We start from the raw sequence: 15940 nt of genomic DNA on the forward strand, positions 1-15940 counted from the left end.
TTAAGTGGGGTTAGGAGGGGTGCAGGTGTCAGAGTTGAAGTATCTACTCAACGGTTGTGGACCTGACGGTATTTTGACCTTGTGTGGACCAGCCAGCCAACACGTTTCTAGGTAAGATCCCATTTCTTGAAAAAGTTCTTGTTTTTTCATATATTTCGGCTTTGGATTTAACTTTGAATATTAGGAAAATGTCTTTTCAAAAAAAGCAAAACGTATGGTTGAACAAACTTATTTTACACTTTAAACTACTTTAACGTATAATAGTTTAGCCGATGAAACGGCTTACATTCACTATGATGACATTGAAGTGGATGAAAAATTTAATTACGTGATGAAACCAGTTGCAATTTTGGACCGGAAGACCGAAAGCTTACGTAACAAAGAAATTGATCAAGTGAAGGTCAAATGGGAACATCGTAAGGGATTGGACACTACGTGGGAGTCCGAAGAAGAGATGAGACGCATCTACCCTTCACTATTTGGTACGTATTCTGGTTTCGAGGACGAAACCCTTTTAAGGGGGTGGGGGGACTTGTAACACCCCGAAAATATTAGATTTTAATATTTATTTACGTATGGTATATATGATGGTTTTAACCGAAGAATAATGTCACCAGGATTTACTAACCTAGTTAATAATAATTGCCAAACAATAAGGAAACTTAAAGTAAATTGGCCCAATTATAAATCTTTAAATGTTGAGGGACTAAAAATGGACAATTGAAATAAAGTTTTAACTAAAACAAATAATAAACAAAATACACACACAAATCACAAATCAGGAGCCAAGGAGAAGCTCTTGCAAAAACCCTAAACTCCTAAAATTGATCAAAATCAAGAGAAATCAAGCATAGAGATTTGCGGCTTTAGCTAAAATCGTGATCACCTAGCTTAGGGGATCACAAGGTATGTCAAATTTCGTCATTTGATGATATCTTGAATTCTTAGTGAACACTCATAATCGAAGTTTTTGATTGAATGTTGGATGTATGAGTGATATTGTGTTGAATCAATGTTTAGGAACAAACCCTAGTTGAAAACTTGATGAATTTAGTGTTGAAAACTAGGAATTTGATGAACACCCATATATGTGTTAAGTGTGTTTTTATAACAATGTGATGAACACATGATTTAGTATGCTAAATTGTAAAAAAAAAAAAAAAAAAAAAAAAAAAAAAACCAGATGTTATGATGCAAGTCTTGATATTGTTCATGAATACTAGATATAAGGGTTTGATTTTGATGATTGAAACTTGGTTAAAAAGGTTAGTCATGAACTAAATAAAAGACATATAAAAATCTTGCCCGCAAGGTGTTTATTAAAATGCCTAAACGAATGTTGGTATGATGAAATTATGAAAGAAACGCGTAATTGGCAAAATTGATGAATCACGTGTAATATGAAATGATATGAGTTCTAAACCGGGCAGTTAATGTCGGCGCTATCTCGGTGATATAGCGGTGTTATATCGGTTATCGGTCTTGGCACATAATATCGGTTCAGAATATCGGTAGAAATCTCGGTAGCGAGAATATCGGCGATATTTATCGAGATAGCGCCGATATTTTGATATTCTTATCTCGGTCATATCGGTGAGAAAATCGGTAGGCCAGATTTTTATGTTTTTCTTTATGGGCTGCCAACAAAATACAAAACCCAGTTCTTTCCCAGTTCTTTTATGCTTTTTTGGCCCATATATTATAACCTTTATCACACTTCGAACACTTAACACGACAACTAATGATGTCCGTTTAACCCTAATCGTCCCTCCCAAGCTCCTGTGCTTCAATCGGATTTTAGTGTTTTAAGTTATGATGAACAAATGAAGAATCGGGTGCCTTGGTTGATCTTGATGAACACTTCTTAATTTTGCTATTAATATTATATAGGTTTTAGACTTCTAGATATGAATATATATATATTTTTATGCATGATATTATAAATTACCGATATCTCACCACGATAAACGATATCTCATATATCAGTCCTTGACCGATATCCGATATTTTTCCGCATTAACTGCATAGGTTCTAAACATGATGTTGGTTGAACTCTATAGGCAAGGTGGGTGAATCTTCAAGCGGTCAAGTCAGAGCGGACGTGCGCTTGAAGGATAAGCTTTGAAAGGTACGTGACTTGTAGTTTCGTCACATCATATAGATAAGCTTAGTCGTTGATATATTTGATGATGATGTTGTTAAAATAGTTGAGTTTGGTATGTCAACGAAGTGATGTAATTCACTCGACAATCAAACGGGTCAAAATAGTTAGTTAGATATGTTTGACGATGATATAGTGAAAATAGTCATGTGTGGAATGTCAATGAGGTGATGGAATTCACTTGACAACCAAACGGGTCAAAATAGAATAATTTAATCAATTGACGGTTTTAAGTGACTTGAACGTCACCACATAAACCGGTGTATTGATGCGTAAGCCAAGTTTAGATACGCTAAAATTGTTTGATGAACCTTGGATTAGGTCAAACTTAGAAAACTTGATTTTATTGAATTTTTGATAGAAAATGTATGCTTGAATCAGAGATATCAAGCATGTCATAAATGCGTACGCAAACCATGAAATGGAAGCGAAAACGCTAGCCTCGAACAAGCCCGGAATGGGTGAAAATAGCATAAATTAATCATAGATATAAAATATGTGATATGGTGTTAAAAATGAAACGGGTCGAACAATCACATAAGGGATTATAAGCCGTTAACTTATAAACCAAGTTTGTTGCGAACCAATGTGATAAACGTAGAGGTAAATGAACTACAGTCACGTAGAAACAAGAATCACGTAAATCGGATAAGTAAATTGAAAGTTATGATAGTTCTAAGTTGGAATATTGTTTGAAAACATAGCTGGGCAAATGCAGCATCAAAATAAGGAACTTTTTGTCGAAATTGGGGGCTCGCGCTACGCGACAGCAACCCAAACTCATCATCGCGTCATGCGACGGCTGTCGCGGCCCGCGACAGATATGGTTAAGGCTCTCGCGGTCCACGAGAGGCCTTGTAGCTGGCAAAAACTTTTGATTTTTGTTTGTTTTTCTTATGGAACTTGTTTTAAAGTGTTTCAAGGCCTTCATAGCTAAAGTTTATGTTGGTTTTGATTCTAGGTAAATATTATAGGCCTCTGGATGCAGATCAAGCAACGAACGAGAACCGAACACACGTCTAAATGAAGCTTCCGCGTTGAATCTTGTTTTGTTTTGTTAAAAAGTGAATTATGTAAACACTTATAACTATGTTTTAGAATGTTTTAAACATGTGTGAAAACTTTTGATGTAAAAGTTTCTAGTAGTGGCATGTTTGTTATAAAATGCTTATTTTAATGTTAAAGAAATGTTTATATCAGAGTGGGTCTTACATTTTATGGTATTTTTACCTTGTTAAAAAAACATAAAATTTCATAAGTTCATACTCTACTAAAACACCATGGATATTTATCGAGATAGCGCCGATATTTTGATATTCTTATCTCGGTCATATCGGTGAGAAAATCGGTAGGCCAGATTTTTATGTTTTTCTTTATGGGCTGCCAACAAAATACAAAACCCAGTTCTTTCCCAGTTCTTTTATGCTTTTTTGGCCCATATATTATAACCTTTATCACACTTCGAACACTTAACACGACAACTAATGATGTCCATTGAACCCTAATCGTCCCTCCCAAGCTCCTGTGCTTCAATCGGATTTTAGTGTTTTAAGTTATGATGAACAAATGAAGAATCGGGTGCCTTGGTTGATCTTGATGAACACTTCTTAATTTTGCTATTAATATTATATAGGTTTTAGACTTCTAGATATGAATATATATATTTTTATGCATGATATTATAAATTACCAATATCTCACCGCGATAAACGATATCTCAGATATCAGTCCTTGACCGATATCCGATATTTTTTCCGCATTAACTGCATAGGTTCTAAACACGATGTTGGTTGAACTCTATAGGCAAGGTGGGTGAATCTTCAAGCGGTCAAGTCGGAGCGGACGTGCGCTTGAAGGATAAGCTTTGAAAGGTACGCGACTTGTAGTTTCGTCACATCATATAGATAAGCTTACTCGTTGATATATTTGATGATGATGTTGTTAAAATAGTTGCGTTTGGTATGTCAACGAAGTGATGTAATTCACTCGACAATCAAACGGGTCAAAATAGTTAGTTAGATATGTTTGACGATGATATAGTGAAAATAGTCGTGTGTGGAATGTCAATGAGGTGATGGAATTCACTTGACAACCAAACGTGTCAAAATAGAATAAGTTAATCAATTGACGGTTTTAAGTGACTTGAAAGTCACCACATAAACCGGTGTATTGATGCGTAAGCCAAGTTTAGATACGCTAAAATTGTTTGATGAACCTTGGATTGGGTCAAACTTAGAAAGCTTGATTTTATTGAATTTTTGATAGAAAACGTATGCTTGAATCAGATAGATATCAAGCATGTCATAAATGCGTACGCAAACCATGAAATGGAAGCGAAAACGCTAGCCTCGAACAAGCCCGGAATGGGTGAAAATAGCATAAATTAATCATAGATATAAAATATGTGATATGGTGTTAAAAATGAAACGGGTCGAACAATCACATAAGGGATTTATAAGCCGTTAACTTATAAACCAAGTTTGTTGCGAACCAATGTGATAAACGTAGAGGTAAATGAACTACAGTCACGTAGAAACAAGAATCACGTAAATCGGATAAGTAAATTGAAAGTTATGATAGTTCTAAGTTGGAATATTGTTTGAAAACATAGCTGGGCAAATGCAGCATCAAAATAAGGAACTTTTTGTCGAAATTGGGGGTTCGCGCTATGCGACAACAACCCAAACTCATCATCGCGTCATGCGACGGCTGTCGCGGCCCGCGACAGATATGGTTAAGGCTCTCGCGGTCCACGAGAGGCCTTGTAGCTGGCAAAAACTTTTGATTTTTGTTTGTTTTGCTTTTGGAACTTGTTTTAAAGTGTTTCAAGGCCTTCATAACTAAAGTTTATATTGGTTTTGATTCTAGGTGAATATTATAGGCCTCTGGATGCAGATCAAGCAACGAACGAGAACCGAACACACGTCTAAATGAAGCTTCCGCGTTGAATCTTGTTTTGTTTTGTTAAAAAGTGAATTATGTAAACACTTATAACTATGTTTTAGAATGTTTTAAACATGTGTGAAAACTTTTGATGTAAAAGTTAGTAAGTGGCATGTTTGTTATAAAATGCTTATTTTAATGTTAAAGAAATGTTTATACCAGAGTGGGTCTTACATTTTATGGTATTTTTACCTTGTTAAAAAAACATAAAATTTCATAAGTTCATACTCTACTAAAACACCATGGAATAAACTTAAATACCATGAATAAAAAAACTCAGTTGACACGTATTTTTTATATATATTAATAGTGTGCTCAATTAAAGATAAAAATATGCTCGTTATTATGATGTATTTACTAAAAACAATAGCGCATAAAAAAATTACAAACGTTTAAAAAGATAGGAGAAATCATATATGACTTGCATGTACGTAGTTTTTTCATGAGAGTAGCATGTCCATATATATATTACCTCTTTACCCTTTCCCTTGAATTTTCCAACCATTAAACTTTTAGATACAAACATAACTATCAACTAAATTATCTATCAATTTAAAATAATACAATATACATTTGTTCTTTTTTTGGTGTACCTTTAGAACACGACAGTGACCCAATTTAAATTGGGTTTGGTGGTGTCTTTTAGTTTAGTCAATGGTTGGTATTTAGAAAATTTTGGTGCCATACTTATTTTCTTTTGCCCTCTTTTATATGTACTTTAAAACATATTTAATTTCATGCCAATAATTCACGGTTTATGTAAATAGAGAAGTTTATTTCCCATCATTTTACAAGTTGAGCGTGGCCCCAAATGAGCAACATTGTTTGGGTTTGTACCCGGGTGATATAGATGTGAAAAAAAAAAAAAAAAAAAAAAAACAGATGGCTCAAATTGAAATCATCTCGAATTGAAATTGAATCAATATACTATACCAACATAAATAGTTGATTTTCGAGTTCTTTCCAACCGGAAATGAACCGTACAACATAGTCTATCCTTAGTTCATAACTAATCCATGTATTATAGAAAGTGGCTCTATAGAGTTTGACAATATTATATTATTCTCTTATTTAAGATTTTATATTGTCATCAACAGTATCATTAATAGATTTTTAGGTAATAATTTTATATTGTTTATATTTTAACAAAGCAAAAATTAATTCCAATGGGTACAACTCTATATACAATTCAATCCACTAAAAAACTTGCAAGTATATTGACTTTTAAAATAGTTGTTGAAAAGCAAGATATATTTGAGGGGTTGGTTTCTTTTGAATGAATGATACAATTCCTTTTATTTGGTCCACTATAAGCCTTTTAAACTTTGGTCTACTTTAAGTTTTTTTTTTTTTTAGTTAGAATTTAGAAAGTTCAATATGCCTATATGAACTTACATAGAACTTTATACCTTTGGCGGCTTGTGGTGGTTTTAGCCAAGTGTTATGATGATTTGAGATATATAAGTCTTTATTTGACCTTAAAGAAAATATTGGGTTAGATCCAAGGTCATAAACCTCGTCCTCGGGTATAGACTTCAAATATCAAGGAAGTTTCAAAAGTTTGGTGCCAAAAGATTTTGAGTTTGTACCAAAATACAATAACCGCTAATAGAAGAAAAATCAAATAAACCCACCATTGTGGGTGCTAGTCGTTATTTTTTTATACGGCTAACTTACACATTTGTTAAACTTACACCTAATCTAAATCCACCTCTAAATCCACAACCGTATATCATAGGATCTATGATTAGAACTCTCAACTATTCTGAATAAAAACGCATTTACTATACACCACCTTCATATCGCTTTAAGCCATTTGGTTTGTGGACGTTAGATTCAAATAGGCATATAAATAAATTTTTGATAAAATCAACTAAAACTATAAATAATTCTTGATAAAATCGACTTAAACCTTATGTTTAACAATTAAATTATGTAACTTATTATCTCAATTATCTTAGTCTTAAACGTAAAACTAAATAATTTGATGTTAAGGAAAATATATTAACAATGCGATGTGATTAGTTAATTAAAAAAATACGTTTGCAAATAAAAAAAAATCAAATTAATTAATTGTGCGATCATGAGGTGTAAATCCACCAAGAATAACTTTAAATTTTCAATTCTTATAAATAAAAAAGTTGCACTTCATTAAAAGTATGTAACTACTCATTATACTTTTATATTTCAATTAATACAGTTTTATCACACAAAAAAGCGATAAAGTTTTTTCTGAACGGCAAGAAACGATGTGTCAACTATCGTGACATCGGGTGCTGTGATCACGGTCGACTACTCGACCGCCGTAAAATCAAATGCATTTTTCTTACTTTAAATAAACAAGCATTTCAATATAACTGAATAAAACTACTAAAAAACATGTGAGAGAAAGTGCTCTAATAGAGGCATGATCGGCTCGACTATAAGTTTGACCCTCTAATGCATTATAACTTTCTAAAATGTTTTCAGACTCATCTAATTAAAATACACACACACATTCCCACCATCACTACTCCTGAGAAAAAGCACTCATATTTCTAAAAGAGTCTTGAGTGATCTTAAGTTAAAAACACTTATCATACCAAGATTCAAGATCAGAATAAGTTTTTTTATGTTTCTCAATGCAATTTTTTCTTTCAAACAGTTGTGTATATGTAAGTGGAGACATTACCAAGATTATGAAAAACTTGTAAATGTATATCTCAATAATTAGTGAGAGAATAACGTATATGATGATGATGTCTGCCGGTTTAAAGTAACGACAATGAAAACATCTCAATTAAAGAATAAGTAAATAGATCTAAAATGATTTTATTAACATCAACTTGAATCAATATATATAATTGTGTTTATAGTTTATGTGTAGCATCTTTCCACTTTTAACTATTTATTTATTATTACTTATTGTACATGTTTTTAATTTAATGGAAATATTTCATCACTAAGTTCTTTATTACAAACCTTCGTTTTTACACTTTTGTCTTTTGAGGTATCTTTGCTTTTGAACTTTGACTTCCGAGTTATAACCCATAAAATTTCATATCTTTTGATTGATTTGAAAATGATACCTCCTATTCAATGTTTGAAATTCAAAATCAGTCATTATACAAATTTATTAGTTGGGTTGGTATTCGGTTGAAATGGACTACAAACCAGATATTTCTATTTAATTTTCTTGTAGTTCGTTTGTTTATTGTTTTAATTGGTGGGATTTCTATAAGCTTTACGGCGGGCTTTCGTTCAGTATTAGTTCGGTTCAGTATAGTACTAGTACAATATTGATACTCAGCATAACAATCAACACGTGTTTTCCATCAAATTGAAAACCATAAAAACGTATACCTGTACTGGTATCGGTGTCATTCGGTCGGTATCGGTATCGGTCCGGTTCAGTTCGTTACTGTCACACCCTCAAATTCCACATGCGGGGTTTTACCGCGAGGCATGTGACTGACCAGGATCCAACCATTAATCATGTTGAACCAATCATTTAAGTTGTAAAACCATCACAATCAACACGATTAGTGATCAATGTTTAAAAGTCCAAAACACAGTTTAAGTTAGCAGCGGAAAAGTAAAGTAAACCTATCATTAACTTAAAACCACAAGTTTAATAAAAATACGAAACATAAGGCTTCACGAACCACACACCCCAGCCGATTGCAACGTCCGTCCATAGTTGTACCTAACAATCTGCAAAACATGAAGTAGGGTGTCAACATAAAGTTGACGAGTTCACGGTTTTTAGTGTTGTTACAAAAACAGGTTGTTAAAATACTTGGTTTATAAAACATGTCATGGGGAGCTACCCCAACGTTAAGCTACTAAACTGTGTAATACCGAAACTTGACTGTTGTAGTTGTTTGTGCCCCTTGTCAATGTCTATCGTCATTGACCAGTTGCCAAGGCAAAGTTCACGCCCGTTCTCCTCAGAACAGTGTGAGGTTTGTCAAACGTAATAGCGCTATCAAATAATACCATGTTCGCCAAACCCGACAACTAATCGGTATAACTGTGTGGGGACTTTCAGATAGAGTTCATTTAGTCTGCTAAATACATGAAATATAAAATATAGTATTTAACAGTTTTTCAAACCAGGAATACTAGGCAATCCCAATCCAGGGAAAGTGTGGTCCACATCCAGTGGATAGTTTGTTTAGTAGTTCTAATCCAGGAACGCGCGTATAGCCCCAAACCAGGGGTACTGTATGTATTTCTCAAACCAGGGGTACTGTTTGTATAACAGCCATCACATGCTCATGAGCTGGGGTTTTAGAGATGAAGTCGTTAAACTGCAAAGCATAATCATTCCGCAAAGTACATCACAAAACCGTACCCCTACATGAAAACAATATTCGACTAAACACTAATTTATGACCATTTTTTTACAATCTATAAAATCAAAACTAAATTGAATGAATAACAACATAAAATCAAAGGAAATTTATGACCATTTATTAAAGTAGTAAATGAGCCACAAATTAACTAACATATTCATTTGAAGAATAAATTGTTGATCTTATTTATTACCATATTCCATATTAGATACAAACACTATTAATCTCATTTATTACCATTACCATGATTCCACATTAAATACCAACATTCTTGATCTCATTTATTAACATCATCCCACATTAAATACAAACAATCATTTGTACATGACTGAACATGTAAACGACAACTTACTCCAAGTCTTGAATATCGAAATTCATCCTCTTAGTTTCTTTTGCAGGTCGGCCAAAGAATTCAAGATCTCCACACAAAACCACAGATCCAGCAACATCTATATGATCACATTATACAACAGAGTAAGTAAAAGTTATCTAATTTTATATAGAGGAGACATGATTACAAAAATATACACTACCAACACTTAAAGATTTACTGCCTCTGCTTGAAGAATATCTTGATAAGCTCTTAAGTTGAAACCATACTCAACACCTTGCCAGTCTCTCACAGGTGTAACAATTGTACATCGATAAAAGTTGATTTTACAGTCATGTGCTACAACTTTATATAAATCTTTATTGTCACCAACACCAAATTTCGACATAATAACAACATCTTCTTGACGTTGTCCATCAAAAACAGGTATCAAATGACTTTTAATACCTTCTTGAATCTTAGCACCCTAAAGAACATTTAAACAAAGTATTTTTTAGCATACAAACCTACAATCTCTGATAGAAAGAAAAAATCAAACAATATACATCCTCAATAAACTACCGTACAAAGCTCAGGAACATTTGCACAATCAAGGTTTTATGATACAATCTATAAAGCCTAGAAACAGGAAATTAGACATATACATCCATGGAATCATTTATACACGAATGGAAAAACACAAATACAAATTACCTTTTCATCAATGAAGATGAGATCAATTTTATAACCTTGATTCTATTTTCAGATGATCCTCGCTTTCATGTGCCACATATCTTTCCCAAGATTCAAATCCTTAACAAAACTAAGATTGTTACTCTCAACTGATGTTGACATGCTTCTAATTCGGAATTCGGAATGAATTCAAATTTCAAAATCCGAAATCAGAGAAGATGAGAGTGTGATGAAATATGAGGAGAGAAATGAGAAGAAAAGCCTCATATAAGAAGATGATTGACAGGAGTGAGTGAGTGACATGCATTAATTGCAAAGTACGTATTCCCATGCATTTTGAATTTGAAATTGCCGCAATTAACATTTGCCGATATAGTGGCATTGTATCAACCTTCAATCTAGTGGCGGACCCAGGAATTTTTCCGTAGGGGTGCAGAACATTTTTAAAAATTTAGGCCCCTAGGTATATAAGTAAAAAAATCGGTTCGTATCGGGTCGGGTCATGTAAAACAAACGAACATCAAACTAAATTTATATAATCATCAAAAACATGTCAAACCTTGTTACAAACATAATTAAAACGTCGACACCCTACGGGTTTTCATTTTTCGAAATCTATCCAAAATATCATCTAAAACTAATTTCTTAAACAATTCTTTCTCTATATAACATAAGTTCATTGCTCCATAACATAATGTTTCAATTTTAATTTTAATTTTCAACTATTCAAGCCCTAGAAATCATAATGTAAGTTGTAATCACCCTAAAAATATATAAACAACATAATCACCCTAAAAATATATAAACAACATAATCACCCTAAAAGTCATCTAAACAACCATAAACAACGTCAAAACACATAAAATTTCAAACCTATTTAACAACTTTATTACCCTTTCTTCTCCTATAATATCAATCAAAATCGTCAAAATAACAAAGAAACTTACCCGTGTTCGGATTTTGGTTAGATTTGGTGTCAAACGACGGTGGTATGGTGGCTGATTACGGTGGTCGCCGGCTGCTGGACTGTTGTCGCTGGGTGATGTTGTTCGTTGACAGTGCAGGGACTCAAGAGAGAGAGAGAGAGAGAGAGCGGGAGAGAATTTTAAAGGTTTTGGGCTTTAATTATTTTATTATGGTTTGAAATATTGTTGGGTTTGGTTAATGGGCTAAGACTTAGTGGGCTAGCTAGTTAGGATTATAAGTGGGTAAATGTATGGGTATTTGGGTTTAGTTAGTTAGATATTAAAAGTTATATAATTTAGGTAGTATTTTATTTTAAAATAAGAGTTTACTAAAAAAAATTAAAATATAAACTGATAACACTTTTTACCTAAGGGGCGCGGACGAAAAATTTCAAGGGTGCGGTCGAAAAATTCCAAGGGGTGCGGACGAAAAATTCCAAGAGGTGCGGACGGGATTTTCGACGGAATTTAGCACTAAATTTTTTTCCCCCGGGGGTGCGCCCGCCCACCTTGGGTTGGGCTTAGGTCCGCCCTTGCTTCAACCTCTGCTGGCTATTAAAGTATAGATGGATGTGAGCAGAGGTTTTCTTGGTAGAGGTTTAAATGTATTTTAAAGTGATTTTATATATTAAGACTTGTGATGCAATAATAACATAAGAAAGCATTGTTGGACAGCCTCTATGGCTGCCACCTCAGCTTTTCTTATGTCAGCGGTATTTGCCCTTTTATAGAAAGTATAGATTGTTGTACCAAGTGCTCAAGCCAGAGCCGGCTTTTGGGCTGGGCAGCCCGGGCGAAAGCCAGGGCCCAAAAGCTTTAAGGGGCCCAAAATTTAAAAACCTATTTTAGTATATATGTGGGCCTTGGGGAATTCTGGAGCGCTAAAAGGAAAACACGGAACTAAGCGAACAGCAACGAACAACAGCAATCCCATTCATATCTTCATCTCTGAATCTGATAGTTGAGGGCAAAAAAAACACGGCGTCATCTCTGAAATCGACATCAACAACAATCTGAGTGACTAGGGTTTCTATATTCTTTCAATCAATCTTAAGAAACAACTCAAAATCTGAGTGACTAGGGTTTCAATATCACATAAAAGGTAAATTAAACTTATTATGTTTCTCAGTTTCTTTTTATTAGCTGGACATATAGTTGATTTTGAGACTTGTTTTCATGTTTTACATCAACAAACGACCCATGCCCCAACTCCAATTCTTAATGTGTGGTTAAAGTGGATGACCAACAGAACAAACAATTGTGCCTTTTTAATTAATAGAAAGAACTAGTAGTTGAGAAAAATATTAATAATTGATGTGATAATCTAACAAATAGTTTAGTAGGATAATGTTGTTTTATATTGATGGAGTCTTCTTAGTTGACAGTGCATTCGTTGAAGACTCTGCCTTTATGTTGGAAAAAGTAAAATCACTTCAGCAAAGGTATAAAATATATAGCTATCATTAGCTTCTATGGTTCAGTTAATATAGTTTCAATAACATTGAGTGAAGAGTTCAATTAATATATAGTTTCATAACGAATGCACCGACAACAACTAAGAAGACTCCATCTTTCCCACTTGTATCCTTTAACCAGCAACGAAAGGGGCCTATATAATAAAAAGCCTTTGATGTATTAACTTTTGCAAGTTGATTTGAAACTTACATGTTTGAAACTTTTATTTTGTCTAGAAATTATGCCTCCGGTTCCCAAATACAAATACCTATCCGGTAGTCAAAAACGTAAAAAGAAGAAGCTAGAGGAGGACAAAAGAAAGGCTGACGAAGTAAAACAAAACCGCATAAACAAGTTTTTCACAAAACAACCTCAAAGTTCTAGTTCTAGTGTGGATGCTAATGCGGGTGAAGATGATGTTAATGTTAATAGGGATGAAGTTAATGTGAGTGAAGATGATGTTAATGTGGATGAAGCTAATGTGGGTGAAGATGATGTTAATGTTAACGTGGATGAAGCTAACGTGGGTGATGATGATGTTAATGTTGATGTGGATACGGATGAAGATGATGTGAATGCTAATGTAGATGAAACTAATGTGAGTAAAGATGATGCTAGTGTCAATCCGAGTATTGATATTTTTGATCCTAGAACTTGGGATGGGCTTAATCCTAACTTGAAAAATGAATTGGTTATGAAAGGTCCAAAAAGAGATTTGACTGTTGATAAGGGTCCTGTGGATAAACTTGGAAGACGATTTTCTAGAGTGATGTATACTAGAATTCTATCAAATAGGGAGAAGCTTGATAGAGAATGGTTAGTGTATTCGAAAGAGCTTGACAAACTTTTTTGTTTCTGTTGTAAACTTTTTAGACAAGGGCATCCGAAAGGAGGGTTGGACAATGAAGGTTATGCGGATTGGAAGCATGCTTCTCAAGGTCTTAAAGAGCATGAAGTTAGCTTTGAACATCTCAAGAATATGAATCAATTGTTTGAAATGCGTCAAAGGTTGGAATGCAATAAAACAATTGACAAAGTAGCATATGAGCAATTTAAAAAAGAAAGAGATTATTGGAAAGAAGTCATCTTTAGGATTATTGCACTTGTGAAATTTCTTGCTAAACATGGTTTAGCATTTCGCGGATCAAATGAGAAGTTGTATCAACATGGCAATGGAAACTTTTTAGGATTGATTGAGATGTTGGAAGAGTTTGACCCAATTATGAAAGAGCATGTGCGACGTATCATGAGTGATGAACTCCATGTACATTATCTTGGGCATAATATCCAAAACGAGTTAATACAATTACTAGCTCATCAAGTTAAAACAGAAATCATCAAGAAGATAAAGCAAGCAAAGTATTACTCCATAATACTCGATTGCACCCCCGATGCAAGTCACCAAGAACAAATGTCGATAATTGTGAGGTATGTGAATTTTAGCTCTAATTCTGTAACCGTTGAGGAATCTTTTTTAGGGTTTTTGGTTGTTGACGATACTACTGGTAAAGGACTTTTTGAAGTTACGTCTAAGAAATTAGAGTCTCTAGGTCTTGATATTAATGATATGCGTGGTCAAGGCTATGATAATGGAGCAAACATGAAGGGAAAACATAGTGGAGTTCAAAGGAGATTCTTAGAAAAAAATCCTAGAGCTTTGTACAGTGCTTGTGGTTGTCATAGCCTTAATCTTGTTTTGTGTGATATGGCTAACACTATTACAAAGTCTAGAGAATTTTTTGGAACAATACAACGGATTTATACTATCTTTGCCAATTCTATTAATAGGTGGCAAATATTGAAAGACAATGTTAAAGGATTGACTCTTAAGTCATTGTCTACCACTCGTTGGGAAAGTCGTGTAGATAGTATTAAGCCTATTAGAACTCAACTTGTAGATGTAAGAAAAGCTTTGAAGGAAGTTAGGGCCTCCGATAAAGATGCTAAAATTCAAAGCGAAGCTAAATCACTTGAAAAGCATGAGGTTGGTGACTATGAATTTTTGGTACAGATCGTCATCTGGTATGAAATATTATCAAATGTAAATGTGGTGAGCAAAAAGTTGCAATCAAAGGATGTGGTTCTTGATGTTGCTATCGATGAAGTGGACAAATTGATTAAATACTTTAAAAAATATAGAGAAGAGGGGTTTTCCAAGGCGATTGATGAAGCTGTAGAAATTGCCAATGAATTGGGTGTTGATGCGGGATTCCCTAAAAAACGTGTGATACGTAGGAAAAAACAATTTGATGAGAATTCAAATGTAGAAGAAGTTATATTTTCACTCGATGAGGATTTTAAAGTCAATTACTTTTTATGTATTGTTGATCAAGCTATAAGTTCTCTTGAAACAAGATTCGATCAATACAAAAAATTCGAAAATTTATGGGGTTTTTTGTTTCCTAAAAAGTTGAAGACACTTGATGAAGCCACTCTTAAGTCTTGTTGTTATCGTCTCCAAGATGCATTGAAATATAAAGAAGAATCGGACATTGATGCTAATGAACTTTATTTGGAGTTGAAGTTGATCGAGACATTCTTACCGAGTTACATTGTTAGCCCTTTTGATGCTTTAAACAATATCAAGCGGCTTGGTCATTTCCCTAATGCTATAAATGCATATAAAGTGCTTTTGACAATTCCGATAACGGTGGCATCGGCGGAAAGAAGCTTTTCAAAATTGAAGTTGTTGAAGACTTATTTACGATCGACGATGTCGCAAGAAAGACTTAACGGATTGGCGATGATATCTATTGAAAACGAAATATTAGAAGGTATGGAATATAAAGACTTGATCGAGAGTTTTTCTTCCAAAAACGCTAGGAGAGCCGCACGATTCACTTAAGTAAATTCGATCATTTTGTTACGTTGCTTTTGTTTTGTTTATTTTATAACAATGATTGTCGTATAGTGATTTCTTGATATATAATTGATGAGTTTATATTATAAATTTAGGCCCAATTTTTTTATCTTGCCGGGGCCCAAAAGATTTTTATCATTCTCGGGGACGGCCCTGGCTCAAGCTATGAGAATATTGTAAGGAACCAGAATGATACTGATACTGATTGAATTTTCTA

At 33.9% G+C, this 15940-nt stretch overlaps 1 protein-coding gene and 1 long non-coding RNA gene across 2 annotated transcripts; both read left to right on the forward strand.

The window, feature by feature from the left end:
* The first annotated feature begins 784 nt into the window (after positions 1 to 784).
* On the forward strand, positions 785 to 3326 carry LOC110871678. Its single transcript, XR_002553873.1, has 3 exons — positions 785 to 906; positions 2061 to 2128; positions 3123 to 3326. It is a non-coding gene; the product is annotated as an uncharacterized LOC110871678 (long non-coding RNA).
* A 9778-nt stretch (positions 3327 to 13104) lies between these two features.
* LOC110873919 (zinc finger MYM-type protein 1-like) lies at positions 13105 to 15708 on the forward strand. The gene is made up of 2 exons (XM_022122952.1): positions 13105 to 13683; positions 13789 to 15708. The coding sequence occupies exons 1-2, from the start codon at positions 13105 to 13107 to the stop codon at positions 15706 to 15708; spliced, it is 2499 nt and encodes an 832-aa protein (XP_021978644.1).
* Positions 15709 to 15940: the final 232 nt, after the last annotated feature.

The sequence above is a fragment of the Helianthus annuus genome, chromosome 8, assembly GCF_002127325.2.
Source record: "Helianthus annuus cultivar XRQ/B chromosome 8, HanXRQr2.0-SUNRISE, whole genome shotgun sequence".
Classification (NCBI taxonomy): domain Eukaryota; kingdom Viridiplantae; phylum Streptophyta; class Magnoliopsida; order Asterales; family Asteraceae; genus Helianthus; species Helianthus annuus.